This window comes from Heteronotia binoei, chromosome 1, assembly GCF_032191835.1.
Source record: "Heteronotia binoei isolate CCM8104 ecotype False Entrance Well chromosome 1, APGP_CSIRO_Hbin_v1, whole genome shotgun sequence".
In the NCBI taxonomy this organism is placed as follows: Eukaryota; Metazoa; Chordata; class Lepidosauria; order Squamata; family Gekkonidae; genus Heteronotia; species Heteronotia binoei.
The window spans coordinates 156,184,506-156,198,515 of NC_083223.1; the positions used below are offsets into that span (position 1 = coordinate 156,184,506).

At 42.4% G+C, this 14,010-nt stretch overlaps 1 protein-coding gene across 1 annotated transcript in view; it reads right to left on the minus strand.

Annotated features, from left to right (window-relative positions):
• Positions 1 to 7,370: 7,370 nt before the first annotated feature.
• The window catches only part of PCNX2 (pecanex 2), a 293,389-nt gene continuing 286,749 nt past the window's right edge, over positions 7,371 to 14,010 (minus strand). Inside the window, exons 33-34 of the mRNA XM_060242977.1 lie at positions 11,178 to 11,638; positions 7,371 to 8,530 (exon numbers count right to left, since the gene is read on the minus strand). Coding sequence (XP_060098960.1) covers positions 8,357 to 8,530; positions 11,178 to 11,638 — 635 coding nt within the window. The 3' untranslated portion in view covers positions 7,371 to 8,356. The remainder of the gene's footprint in view (positions 8,531 to 11,177; positions 11,639 to 14,010) is intronic.

Below are 14,010 nucleotides of genomic sequence, written 5' to 3' on the forward strand. Positions count from 1 at the left end.
TTTGGGAAGCGTGCCTAGCCCTAGGGATATCGCTGCTTGCAACCCACCTTCCAGGTGTTCAGAACGCCCGGGCAGACTTTTTCAGCAGGGGGGGAGCGTCGCTCCACGAATGGGAGCTCAACTGGAAGTTCCTAGAGCCCGTGTTTCACCTGTGGGGAGCGCCCACGCTGGACGTCTTTGCGACTCAAGACAACAGAAAATGCGAGTCGTTCTGCACCAGGGGCGGTGTGGATCCGATGTCCCTTGGGGACGGGCTCCTGGTCCCATGGAAGCACCACAAGGTGTTTCTCTTCCCCCCTTTACCACTGATCACCAGGGTGGTGCAGAAGCTCCTGAGGGAGAAGCAGGTGGGCATCTTGGTGACGCCATGGTGGCCGAGGCAGCAATGATTCCCGTTAGTCCTGCGTCTTGCCCGCGGGACATTGCGCCACTTCCCGCAGGTTCCGGATCTGCTGCTGTCGCACCAGGGGCGGGTGGTGCACCACGATGTGCCCCACCTGAAGTTAACGGCCTGGCGTCTGGACGCTCGCAGTTATCAGAGAGAGCTCGGTTCATGATTTTGAGCAGCCGGAAGCCTTCGACTTGACGCTCGTACGCCTACACGTGGTCGAAGTTCCTTCAGTTCTCTACGAGCAGGGGGCTGGAGCCGCGGGCGGCGGGCCTCTCTGCAGTCTTTGACTGCTTGTTGTCCCTGTTGGACCGTGATCTGGCGGCTTCCTTGGTGAGGGTGTACCTGGCGGCCATCTCGAGTGAGCACGTACAGATTGACGGGCATTCGGTCTTCGCCCATCCGGAGACTAAGAGGTTCCTCAAGGGAATCGCTCGTCTGTATCCGTCGGTGCGGGTGCCCACGCCATCCTGGGACTTGCCCTTGGTGCTCAAGGCTTTTATGGGCAAACCGTTTGAGCCTATGGCTACCTGTTCGCACCAGCTGTTGGCGTGGAAGACAGCGTTCCTGGTTGCAGTCATGTCGGCGAGGCGAGTGGGCGAGCTGATAGCACTGAAGTGTGACAAACCCTACCTTTGCTTCTCCCCTGAGGGGGTTGTGCTCCGCCCTGACATCACGTTCCTACCCAAGGTGGTCTCCGCGTTTCACTTGAATGCAGAGATCGACTTACCCGTGTTCTTCCTGAACCCGTCATCGGAGGTCGAGCGACGACTACACGCCCTCAACGTGAAATGAGCGTTGGCGTTCTACTTACACCGTACGAAGCCTTTCCGACGAGATTCCCAGCTCTTTGTCTCTTACGTGGCTCTTTCTTTGGGTCAGAGGATCTCTTCCCAGAGATTGTCTAAATGGATTACTGGCACTATTAGACTGTGCTATCTTCTCCGTAAGACGCCGCTTCCCGGGCCAGTGTGGGCCCACTCTATGTGAGCGGTGGCAACCTCGGCAGCATTCATGAAAGGTGTTCCGCTGCAGGACATTTGCAAGGCTGCCACCTGGGCATCGGCGCATACCTTCGTGTCGCACTATGCGCTGGATATGAGGCGACGCCAGGACTCGGCGGTGGGCCGTGCTGTACTGCAGACTGTCTCTTGTTGATGGACCATTGCGCCCTCCTCCAGGTATGTCCTTTGCTTGCTAGTCTCCCATTGGTGTGATGCACAGAGACCATGAAGAAGATAAACGGGTTTCCTACCTGTAACTGATGATTTTCGGGTGGTCATCTGTGCAGTCACACTACCCGCCTTCCTTCCCCTCCGCTGTCGGTCCATCTTGTGTGGGCTAATGCAGCGGTCAGAAGGAACTGGTGGGATGTCCGCTCCCGTCCTGGCGAGCATGCGCAGTGGGGGGGGGGGTCTGCGCATGCGCGCTGGGATGGAGGCACGGAAATCCGCAGCTTTTGAAGTTTACCGATCAGGGTCGGCGCCGGCGCCTCTCCCTATTGGTGTGACTGCACAGATGACCACTCGAAGATCATCAGTTACAGGTAGGAAACCTGTTTTTAGCCTGTCCTGGAGAGGGTTGCACTTCTCCTGAAGGAACAGGTTCATAGCTTTGGAGTACTGCTGGGTTCTGGCCAGCAGTAAGAAGCCTAGATCTTCTCTGTGGCACATAGTATCTTTTATGAGTCTTGCCTAATATGCCGGCTACATCCACTCCTTGAAAAGTGTGAACTGGCCACAGTGATCTATTCTCTGATTACATCCAGGTTTGATTACTATTATATACTTCACGTGGGGCTGCCTTTAAAAATGGTCCAGAAACATCAGCTTATCCAAAATGCCACAGTCAGGCTATTGTCAGGAGCGGCATACAGGGTTTATATCACTCTAGTTCTGAAAGATCTGCACTAGCTGCCCATTTTGTTTTTGACACAATACAGAGTGCTGGTTCTCACCTTTAAAGTCCAAATGGCTTGGAGCCAGGGTGCTTGAAGGACTACCCCCTGCAATATGGTCCAGCTCCAGTTAAGATTTGATTTAGAAGACCTGCTTTTTGTCCCTGCTTTCAGATGGGAGGTAAGTAGCAACCAGAGACAGGGTTTTTTCCAGTAGCGGCATCTTGCTTGTAGGATGCCCTTCCCCTTGAGGGTCACCTGGTACTGTAAGCCAAATTGCTCTCAAATGAGGTAGGGGAATTTATTTAGGTGGGCAAGGCTAAATTTGCAGGGTCAACAACCTTTGTATACCAGAGTGGGTCTTCCCAAATGCCCAAGCCAAATAATGAGGAGAGGATAAACTAAAAATAGGTATTTATTAGAAAAATAGTTCAAGCAGTCAGAAAAATAAAAATCACACCAACAAACATACAGTCCTAGGAGTAATAGCAGGAAAAATGGATAGAGGAACACATAGGGACAAAACACAGATGGCATATATTTTACCATCTTGAAGACTGCAGAAGAAATGGCCCAGTAGCGGAGACTATAAGGCGGAGGGGGAGCCAGAGATGGCCAGCATCACTAGCCATAATGGGGCCCAATTATATAATTGGGGATGGCTCAGACAGCAAAGTGAAGATACTGTAGAGACACACCGAGTCAGTCTAGATATAGCCAAATTCATGACCCCAGGCAATGGCATCAGGTGACCTATGACACTATTACATGTGACCTGTGACTTAGCAACATATGACCCTTGATGTCACTTGAGGGGCAGGTTTCCAAGTTTTAAAAAAAGGATTAATGGGTCTTGATGGGTTTACCTATTGTTTACCCTGGTTAAAACAAAGAAATATAGGTGGGAAATTTAGATTCAAATTGACTCCTATTTGTAACACCATAGCAAACAATGGGGAAGGTCTGCATGACAGGATTAAGTCTTGGGCAAGGGTCTCTCTCATAGGCTTCTTCTTTATGTCCAGCGATTTCCTAAATGTTTCACAGGAACAGTCTTTTGTTATATGTGCAGGTGAAACAGCAAGCTCTATTGTTAGCAGCTGGCTACTTCTATTTGCATCTGCATTGACACACCCAGAGTATGTGATGCTCGTGCTTTGCTCTCATGGCACTGAGCAGGAACAAGATGGATACCGGATCTCTTCCATCATGGCTTCTGGCGAAGGCTGTTTTTGGGCACTGTCTTCTGTTGACAGGATCGCAGTTGTGTTCTGCATGGCTTGGCAGCTTCTTGGGGAAGCCTGATCTGGAGTCCTTCTATGAAGGGGGATACACAGTCACAGCAATGGTAGGAACAGGCAAGGAGTCATGCAGGGCCTGGCTGGAAAGCTTATTATCTTGGTGCACACTAGTAAAAGGTCCTTATTTGAGCTATTTATTATACTCATTGCACCTTATCATTGAATGTCCATAGAAGCAATGCGTTAGTATTATTTTATGACACGAGTTCATAACATAAGCCTACAGTGACTAAAGTCCTGTAGTCCTGGCTCTGGGCCAGAATGAGCACAGTTCGTAAATGGTGAAAAGGGGGTTTGGGGACTTACAGCACCTATGTTGCTTTCTTTCAGGTGCCAGGCCAAAATATTTCTGTTCATCCAGGATTTTAATTAGGTTGCTCTTTTAACAATATTGTAGTGTGGAAACTCATTTTAACCTTTCTAGAGTCTCTAACCTTTCTTTCTTGTGGTCTCATGTTTTTTGTTCTTTTTGTAATACTAGATTTTAATAACTTTTAAAGTTTTGTTTTATGATGTTTATTTTTAAGCAACCTTACAGCACACAAAAAAAATCTAAATAAATAAAATACAGTGCAAGACAATTCAGACTGAATCCTCTAGTGTGCTTGTCAGACCTGATTTATGAAACTTCTGCACACAGACTAAGGCAACCTTCTGCCACTTCCCTGGGTCATATAACTCCTGGCAAAGGACCAACTCTGTGTATCAAACATTTACACAGTAAACCTAGTGATGTGGTGAATAGCCTCTTCCAAGAGCTAGCTTCACAACTCTGGAGAGGTTCTTCTGCTTATGAGGAAAGCATCTACATTACTATTCTTCCAAATAGAGCATTTTCTACATTCTTGCTAAAGCTCATGACTGGGACCCTTCTGCCTGTTATACTCTTTCATTCTGGAGTGCCTTCTGCATTTGCACAGGCAGTCTTGATTGTTCATTCCTTAGGATCTACCTGGCAGTTGCCTCCGCTTTTCATCCTGGTTTTGGTGGTCATTCCCTGTTTTCCTGGCCTATAGTTAAACAATTCTCCAAAAATTCTCAGATAGTATGTTCTTTTAGCTGTATGCAGGGCATTATCAGGACTTCTTACTTTTCCTAAGGCAACCATTTGTACTATATTTGGTCATGACTGCACTCGGAGATTCAGTCACTGGAACATCAGTCATGAGCTAGTATGTCAGTCACCTATGACCATGCTTCAAGCATACTCAAGCAGTTGTCATGCCTATTCATGTAGACTGGTGCCCTCTTCCTCAGAGTGTGTGGAGTCAAACACCAAAATTGTTTCAAACCTAGCACTAAAATGTTCCAAATAAGACTTTACACAAATGCACATTGCCATTGGTGTATACTACATAGATGACCAAAGAAAATCAATTAACATGTCTCAAGAATTTTAGGAATAAAATGTTGAACAGAGGACTAAGATCTGATGAATTATATAATGCATACACACCTTCCAAACAGCCTTGCATGTAGCAAAAATACACAAATACTGATTACTCACAGTACTCATGATGAATTCAGTGCCTCTATAGACTCTAGGGAGTGGGATTGATTAAAGGTATTTCCATATTTTCATCATTGGCTTCTGTTGTCATCAAGGCAGCACATCTGTTTGTGTATAAAATGAGCCCAAGTAGTTGCAGCTGTTCATAAGTTGAGAGACCAACTATTGGGTAGAATTGATTCCCAAGTTGTTGAAGCTCAACCTCTGAAACTGAAAGAGTCTTCCATTAGCACTACAGATGTACCTGTAATACTGATAACTATCTGCATTTCCCTTCCTGAAACTTGACCAGAATGAAGAGCAAGAGAGATCATTCCTGGGATTTTGGACAAGCACTGGTGCATTAATGGCTTCCTAAACATTTGCAGTTTGTGTTCCAGGTCACAGGACAGGCATTTAATGGTACTGATTTTAACTCAGGACAACACTACAAGGATTTCAAATAAAGATGTGGTATGTATGAGTTACTTAAGCAATGCTTTTTTTAAAATTACATTTGATCAAAAAGTCTGCCTTAATCATTTGTGCTTTTTAAAAAAGCTGCCTATCCATGAACAGTGTGGTTTGATGTAACAGGAGTGTTGGACTTAATTTAATCTTCAGCTCAAAGGACATTCCGAATTGGTTTTCCCCATTCATAACCAGAGTAATGTTCTCTCATAAATGTAGTAGTGGGAATCTGAGATTAAGAGCATGTAAGTACTATGTACACCAAAGAAACAATCTAGGTGGGTGACAGGATATATATATATGAATGTTATTCTGTGTGCAGGAGCCATCAGTGTTTTTAATGGTAACAACATCGAACATTACATGTGTGTATTTTCAAGGAACCATCCCATTGAGTGATCTTGGCACCCAACACTGTACAATCTACTTTTGTTCGTCTTTACTATTCCATGTCTCTCTCTTTTCCTCGAAAGCTCATTAAACATTTGCAAATCTTTCTGGAATTAATGAAGACCAAATTAGTGTCATAGTGTTAACCATATATACTTTGTTTGGTTCATTTTTAAATTTCTTTTACTAGACACAGTATCTAGAAAGCCCAGAAACTGATTACATTGGCAGCTCATCTCAAAGTCTTTTTTGGCACAACGAACTAAAATTGTTGGAGTCTGCATGAATGCACTTTAATGAATTTAGCATAATAAAAAAATGGAATAAGAAAATGCAGACTTGCAGCTTTGGGAGTAAGTCGTACCATGTGTATTGGAAATGTGAATAGTAAGAGACAAAACAATATAATTTTTGACACAAGTGTATAGGTGAATACAGTCTTGGACATAAAATCCTGCTCCATGCCAACTTAATTCTGGTACAATTTTCAACTTGTTTATGAGATATAAATGAAGGTCCTGCAGACAACAAGGAGCAGCTGTGCATCTGGTCAAGAGACCCTACTTGAATTCTTTCCAGTAAAATGAAGAGAGAGCAAACAGCAAATTCACACAAACTTGTCAAACTAATGGAGACTATATGACAAGTGTAGCATGTGCAGATTTCCCTCAGTCTATGAGATACCTGCCTGACATATCAAACAATGATCTATACAGCACTGGAGGACATTTGCTTGTGTGACAGCAACAATCATCACATGAACAGTGTTGCATACTTTTATGTAAACATGTGTGCTTGTCTCAGGCAGCTGCTGTCTGATTAATGATGGATCATTTTTATGTACAGAATCTTGGCCTGAACACCATTGATCCAATACAGGGTGGCATTTTAAATCCATTCATAAATATTTGCCCCAAGACAGAGAATAAATGTCAGCTGAAGCAAAAATTTAGGTTAGAGTAGGAAACATTTCTTAGCTACATTGCTTTCACAGAAATAAGAAAACGAGGGGAAAATCAGATATATTAAAAGCATTTCTTGAGTCAGACAAAATAGAAGTGAAACAAAGTTCTAGAATGCTTTGTAAGCTTGGCAGACGTCATATGAACATATTGAACATATGAAGCTGCCTTATACTGAATCAGGCCTATGGTCCATCAAAGTCAGTATTGTCTTCTCAGACTGGCAGCGGCTCTCCAGGGTCTCAAGCTGAGGTTTTTCACACCTATTTGCCTGGACCCTTTTTTGGAGATGCCAGGGATTGAACCTGGGACCTTCTGCTTCCCAAGCAGATGCTCTACCACTGAGCCACCTTCCCTCCCCCAAAATGTCAGGCACTGAGTTTTTAGTTTGTTTTGTTTTTTATAGGAATTCTTCAGACAGTGAAGTGAGGATTGTTCCCTATAATAGAAAGAACAAATATACAGACATACATTGGTTCTTGTAAAGTTTTAATTACAAAAGAGTGGACATCTGTGTGAATGTGAGAGATAATATAGTACATGACAGTTTTGTTAAGTCTCTTGGCTTCAGAAATAGGCATGGATTTCTGTCAGCCCAACAGAAGTGCAAGGTTATGCATTAAGTACATTTTCAAGAAAACTACTTTATTTGCAAAATAAGGAGCACCATTGGCTATTGATTTTTTTTTAAATTTATTATGTTTATATCCTGCCCTCCCCTATGTGAAGACTTTTCATGCATTTGCTATATTTGGTTCATGGCAATGGTGAACCTCACATTTTCATAAACTGTTTCAATATGGCTGCATGCAATGGACCACCTTCTGGATTAATGTTGCTATACAGAATTGCCAGCTGCATAACACTTCAAACAAACAGAAGAATGAAGCTTTCCTTTTGAGTTTTTTTTTAAAAGATTTAGCATACTAATCTTAGAGTGTACAATTTTTTTCTATTACATATTCATCGCTTCAATTAAAAACAATCCTTTCTGATGCATTATTTATAAAATGCCAGTTATTTAGCATGCAATCATCTATTTCGTTATGGCAAGAGACAGATGTCGGTGTGCTTTTTCACTGAGCTGCATTCAGATTTTCTGTTGCTTTCAATCTTTCTACGTATTTGATTTTTCTTTCTCTTTAAAAAACTATTTCCAAATTCCATCCTAAGACCGTCAGCACTTCTTTCAGAACATCAAGAACAGTTTTCTTTTTTCTCATATCACATTTGAATTTTCAAGAACCTGAGATGAAGTTGCACTGCCTTGTTGGACAGCTCTAAATGCTAATTCTAGGATCTTCTCTTTCCACATCTGTAAGCTTCTTCACTAACGACTGTTTTTGATGAAGAGTTCATAAAATCCTTTAAAGTTTTATTTGAAATAATTTAACTTTCTCCAGGAGATTAGTTGTGTTTTGATGTCAGTTGTGCAGAGCACTACTCCTTGGGCCATCTTTATTGCTCTTCTGATAGACTATGTTGAGAACCTGTGTCTTCCAGTGCCATGTCCTCTTGGCTGGCTCTTCTGCATTCCAATGTGTGGCTCATCAGAAGAGCATGTGTAGCTTCCAGCTCCCTTCGCTGTCTGGATTCAGTAGCATCCATTGCTTCATTAGTCTCAGACAACTGCTTGAAAGAAGAGAAATTGGGATAGTTACAGCATGTCTTCAAAACAGGTATTTCAGGATAAGTGCCGGGATCCAATGACCTTGCAGAGGGTTTTTCAAGTGCCCTCCCAATTCCCACCACAGGGCATGCTCCCTGAAAATTAGGCAATCTTCTGGCATTACATACAATAGAATGCAAGAGGCTGCAGTGGTAGAACATTTGCTTTGTGCTGCCAGCTGCTGCCAGTTGACAGTTCTGACCTAGACAGACTAATGATCTAACTTGGTGAAGGGCAGCTTCATGTGTTCAGTAGACAGCATGCCTGATGCTTTAGGCTTTCACAAAGAGCACTTTGGATACTGGCAAAGATTTCTGGTCCATGTACCAAAACTCCCACAATGTGCACCTATCAAGATATTGGTGGCCAATGCTTGCTTTAAGCTGTGGAGTCTTGTGAGCAAAAATTCTGCTTTGTGAGCTACTGACATTAAAGTTGTGAACGAGTTATTTGGCTTCTGAATAAATTAGATTGTTCTGGGGCCATCTTCCCTGAACTAAGACAAATATGTGTGAGCTGGAGGCTAAAAAAACTGAGCTAGCTCACACTAACTCAGCTTAGAGGGAACACTGCTGGTGGGGCACAAAAGAAGGTGGGGAAAATGAAGGTTTTGCTTGGTCAGACATACTGGAAGCACCCAATGGTGTTCTGAGGACTTCAGCTAATGGCCTCAATTTATTGAGTGACAAACTGGCCCTGAAGGCTGAGCAAAATGCTGGGGGACAGAGTGTTGCTGTTTGGCATGTGTGTTGGGGGTTGCCTATCACAACTAAGAGTTTAGGAATCTGTGCATGCTATTTGTGCTACATAGCATTATTAAGAACATAAGAGAAGCCATGTTGGATCAGGCCAATCAGTCCAACACTCTGTGTCACATAGTGGCCAAAAATCCCAAGTGCCATCAGGAGGTCCATCAGTGGGGCCAGGACGCTAGAAGCCCTCACACCGTTGCCCCTCCCAAGCAACAAGAATACAGTACATCACTTGCCCCAGACAGAGAGTTCCAACAATATGCTGTGGCTAATAGTCACTGATGGACCTCTGCTCCATATGTTTATCCAGTTCCCTCTTGAAGCTGTCTATGCTTATAGCTGCCACCACCTCCTGTGGCAGTGAATTCCATGTGTTAATCACCCTTTGGGTGAAGTACTTCCTTTTATCCATTCTAACCCAACTGTTCAGCAATTTCATTGAGTGAAATTGTTCTCCTATTGTGAGAAAGGGAGAAAAGTACTTCTTTCTCTACCTTCTCTATCCCATGCATAATCTTGTAAACCTCTATCATGTCACCCCTCAGTTGACATTTCCCCAAGCTAAAGAGCCCCAAGCGTTTTAACCTTTCTTCATAGGGAAAGTGTTCCAACCCTTTAATCATTCTAGTTGCCCTTTTCTGGACTTTTTCCAATGCTATAATATTCAAGAAAAAGTCCAGAAAAGGGCAACTAGAATGATTAAAGGTCTGGAATACACAGTATTCCAAATGAGACTGCACCAGCGATTTATACAGGGGCATTATGATACTGGCTGATTTGTTTTCAATTCCCTTCCTAATAATTCCCAGCACAGCATTGGCCTTTTTTATTGCAGTTGCACACTGCCTCGACATTTTCAGTAAGTTACCTACCACGACCCCAAGATCTCTCTCTTGGTCAATCTTCTCCAGTTCACACCTCATCAACTTGTATTTATAGTTAGTATTTTTGGCCCCAATGTGCATTTCCTTGCACTTGGCCACGTTGAACCTCATTTGCCATGTTGACACCCACTCACCCAGCCTCGACAGATCCCTTTGGAGTTCCTCACAATCCTCTCTGGTTCTCACCTCCCTGAACAATTTAGTGTCATCCGCAAACTTAGCCACTTCACTGCTTACTCCCCACTCCAAATCATTAATGAACAAGTTAAAAAGCAATGGACCCAGTACTGAGCCCTGCAACACCCCACTGCTTATCACCCTCCACTGAGAAAATTGCCCATTTATACTCACTCTCTGTTTCCTACTAATTAGCCAGTTTTTGATCCACAAGAGGACTTGTCCTTTTACCCTTTTTTATTTTATAATTCCTACAGAGTCAGGGTCAGGGAAAGAGACAGAGTTGGTAACGATTCTTAAGCATCATTTCTATCTCTTAAAGTGGTTTTCAAAAATTTTATTTTTTACAGAAAGATAGGGTAGGAGCTGCATAGCCCATTCCCATTTGCCAAATGTATGTCATTACTTTAGTTGTGGCAGCCACAAATACTGTTTTTGCCTCTGCAGCTACAACAGATTTGTAATATCAGTTTTGCTAATATATTTCAAGTATTGCTTGAAATGACAGTTTTGAGCAACCCATTATGCTCATAAAATATTTTAGTGTTTTTGTTTCCATCTGGATATATTAAATAATGCAGTATTAATACAAATTATATCCAAGTGAGCCAAATTGTGCTTTGTATGAATCTCTATTGTTTTATCACTTTGGAGCACTCTATTGTTTTATCACTTTGGAGCACTTTAACAAAGCCCAAAAAAGCTTTGTATGGCCTATAGAATGGATCATTTACTGAACAGCCATAGAGCGGGTCAATCAATAGCAATCATTTTATATCAGTGTAATTCAGTCTTACCTGTGTGCTCTCCTGCATAGTACGGCTTGCTGCTCTAGCAGATGGGCCCATTGCAATGTTAACACTGCTGGATGACTGGGTGTCTGTGGTGTTTCCTCCATCAGCAGCTGAAAGCCCAGAAATTACCAAAGCACTTGAAAAGCTTCTCTTGCCAAACAAGAGGCTGAGTGTAGAACTGGTGGAAGAGGCCAAACTAGACCGGATCATTGCACCAGCTCTCTCTTGGATACTGAGCTGGCCCATAACAGGGATGGCAGGAGTTTGTGAAAACACAGAGGTTGCTGAATTGTGGAAAGAGAGCTGGCTGCCAGAAAGACCATGAGCTATTTCTTGGGCAGAGGTTGAAGTTTGGATGAAAGGCTGGTGACTTTCTATGATTGGGCCAGAATGACTTGAGCGGGGGGGCCTTTGACTTAAGGCAGCATGTGTCTGAACAGACTGACTCCGAAATTTTCTTCGACCTATAAGAGAGAAATAGAAAATTGTTTGGGAGAGTTATGGCTCTAGTGATACCCCTCAAATGTACTATCTCTATCCAATTATTACAAAATAGAAAATAGCATATGCTATATTGATTCAATGGCAATTTGAAATGAGTATATTAAAACTGAAAGAGTTTTAAAATCTGAACGGCCACAAATATTGTATTCTCATTGATAATATGTAGTACATTGCATCATGCAGCCTAACTATAAGTGTAATTTGTACTGAAACACTCAGTTTTTTTCTCTAATACAATCCTGATTAGGAATGGTCACAAGCCTGAGCTTGGGCTGGTTCAGAGCTCAGAAATGGATGTTCTGAGAAGTACATTCCCCAAACATTTACTGGACTTTTGTCCAGTTTGGCTGTTCAGGCAAGCCATGGCCAGGGGAAAAAAAGTTCTTTCCAAATGATCTCACCGCTTTTTCTGGCCCCAGCGAACTGTCACCAGGATACAGGTGGAAGAAAAGTCCCTTCCACAGCAATCCCTGCCCCCTTTCTCCCAAACTTGCTGGTTTGGTTCTTGTGGGGCTGGTTCAGTTCTGTTTGGGATTTGGCTTATGGGCCACTCCAAACTGCCTTTTTTTAGGTCCATGCCCATTCTGATAATGAAGATGATTTAAAATGTTTCCTTTACTTTAATGATAATGCTCATTTACCTACAAGCCTTGAACATAAAAAAGAGTAATGTAAATAACCAAAGTTATCACACTTGAGGTTCATTAAATTTAATTATGTGAGCAAAAAATCCTAAATCCATGCCAGCTAAGAGTTTCTTAACTTTATCTAACAACCCCTCATTATCATAGAAAAGAGGTTTGACCCACAAATCCCTAATACTACATTTCAGTAAGCAATGCTCCAAAATTTCTAGTATTACAAAATTTCTATTTGCTCAGAAGCACAGTCACAAACTCGATCAGCATGAGGTCCTTTGTATTTGACCTTATGTTACCTGAGAAAGGGTAGAGTTTAATCTTGCAAGCATATATGCTCTCTTATATCAAGGAACAGTTTTAAAAAATCAAAATATGGTAATACAATCCTGACTATAAAGGGGTGCATTCCCAAGTATAAAGGGGAGCATATTTTACAGGCTGTCTTCATGGTACTGATAAAGTCCAAGATATACAGATGTTTATTCACTGCAGAGCATATGGCTGATCTTCCCAATATCTCCAAGTCACTACTGTTAAAACCCAGTAGTTGGAGCCTAGTCTCCATTAATTTTCTCTATGGGGTAGCACAGGAGTCAGATTTTAATAAATGGAGTCATCCATTAGCTTCTGTGGCAAATAAAAATTTCCAAAGTCCAAAGGCCAATACCCATGCCCTGCTTCCAGAGATAGCAAGCCTGAGTCTGTGCCCTTAAAGAGACATCAGCCGCATAACTTGTATCCCTGTGATTTTCTGCAAAAATACTGACAAAAGGGAATGTCTCTCTGCAGGCCTTGATCCATACCAGAGGTCTGTAGATAGCTGACCACCCACTTTTGCATTCAAAATTGGAATAGCAGCAATGATAAACTGGCCACTTTTGCTGTAAAAACCATATTATAGCCTTAGTTGCAACTGAGGTTATATTATGAGCATTCTTAATATAAGCCCAGTGGACCAAATTAGCTTGGAAGTGAACTCCTAAATAATAAAACCGAGTAACTTACTCTCTGGGTTTCCCATTAACTTGCCAAGTAGAAGAAGATTGAAGAATGAAGCACTGGATCTACCTGAAGGTTCTTTCTCTTCAGTGGGGGAGAAGCCATCCATGGATTGGTTAGGTTACGCCTCCACTCCCTCTGATAGGGCTATGAAAATTTATTAATTCTCGGGAGAATATTCATTTTTATTGTAGCAATTCTACCTAGAAGCGAAATTTGAATGTCTTTCCAATTCGTTAAGTCCTTACGGATTTCTTTCAATAATTTTTCATAATTGTCTCTATATAAAGTCTTTAAATCGCTCGTGATCTGAATTCCCAGGTACTTTGTCTTTTTTTCATACTTAAATCCTGAAAGATGCTCTAATAATTCAACCTGAGTTTTCTCCATGTTTTTGGTTAAAATTTTTGTCTTAAAGACGTTCAATTTAAATCCAGATACTGCTCCAAATTCTCTTAGCCTTTGCTTCAGAGATACAATCGAGGAAGTTGGTTGCTCCAAAATGAATACTAAGTCATCTGCAAACGCCAAAGTCTTAAATTCTATATTATTTATTCTAGTCCCTTGGATTTGCACATCTTCTCTAATCTTCTTGATCAGCGGTTCCAGTGTCAAAATAAAAAGTAGAGGGGATAGCGGACATCCTTGTCTAGTACCTTGTTCAATCTCTATTGGATCAGACATTATTCCAT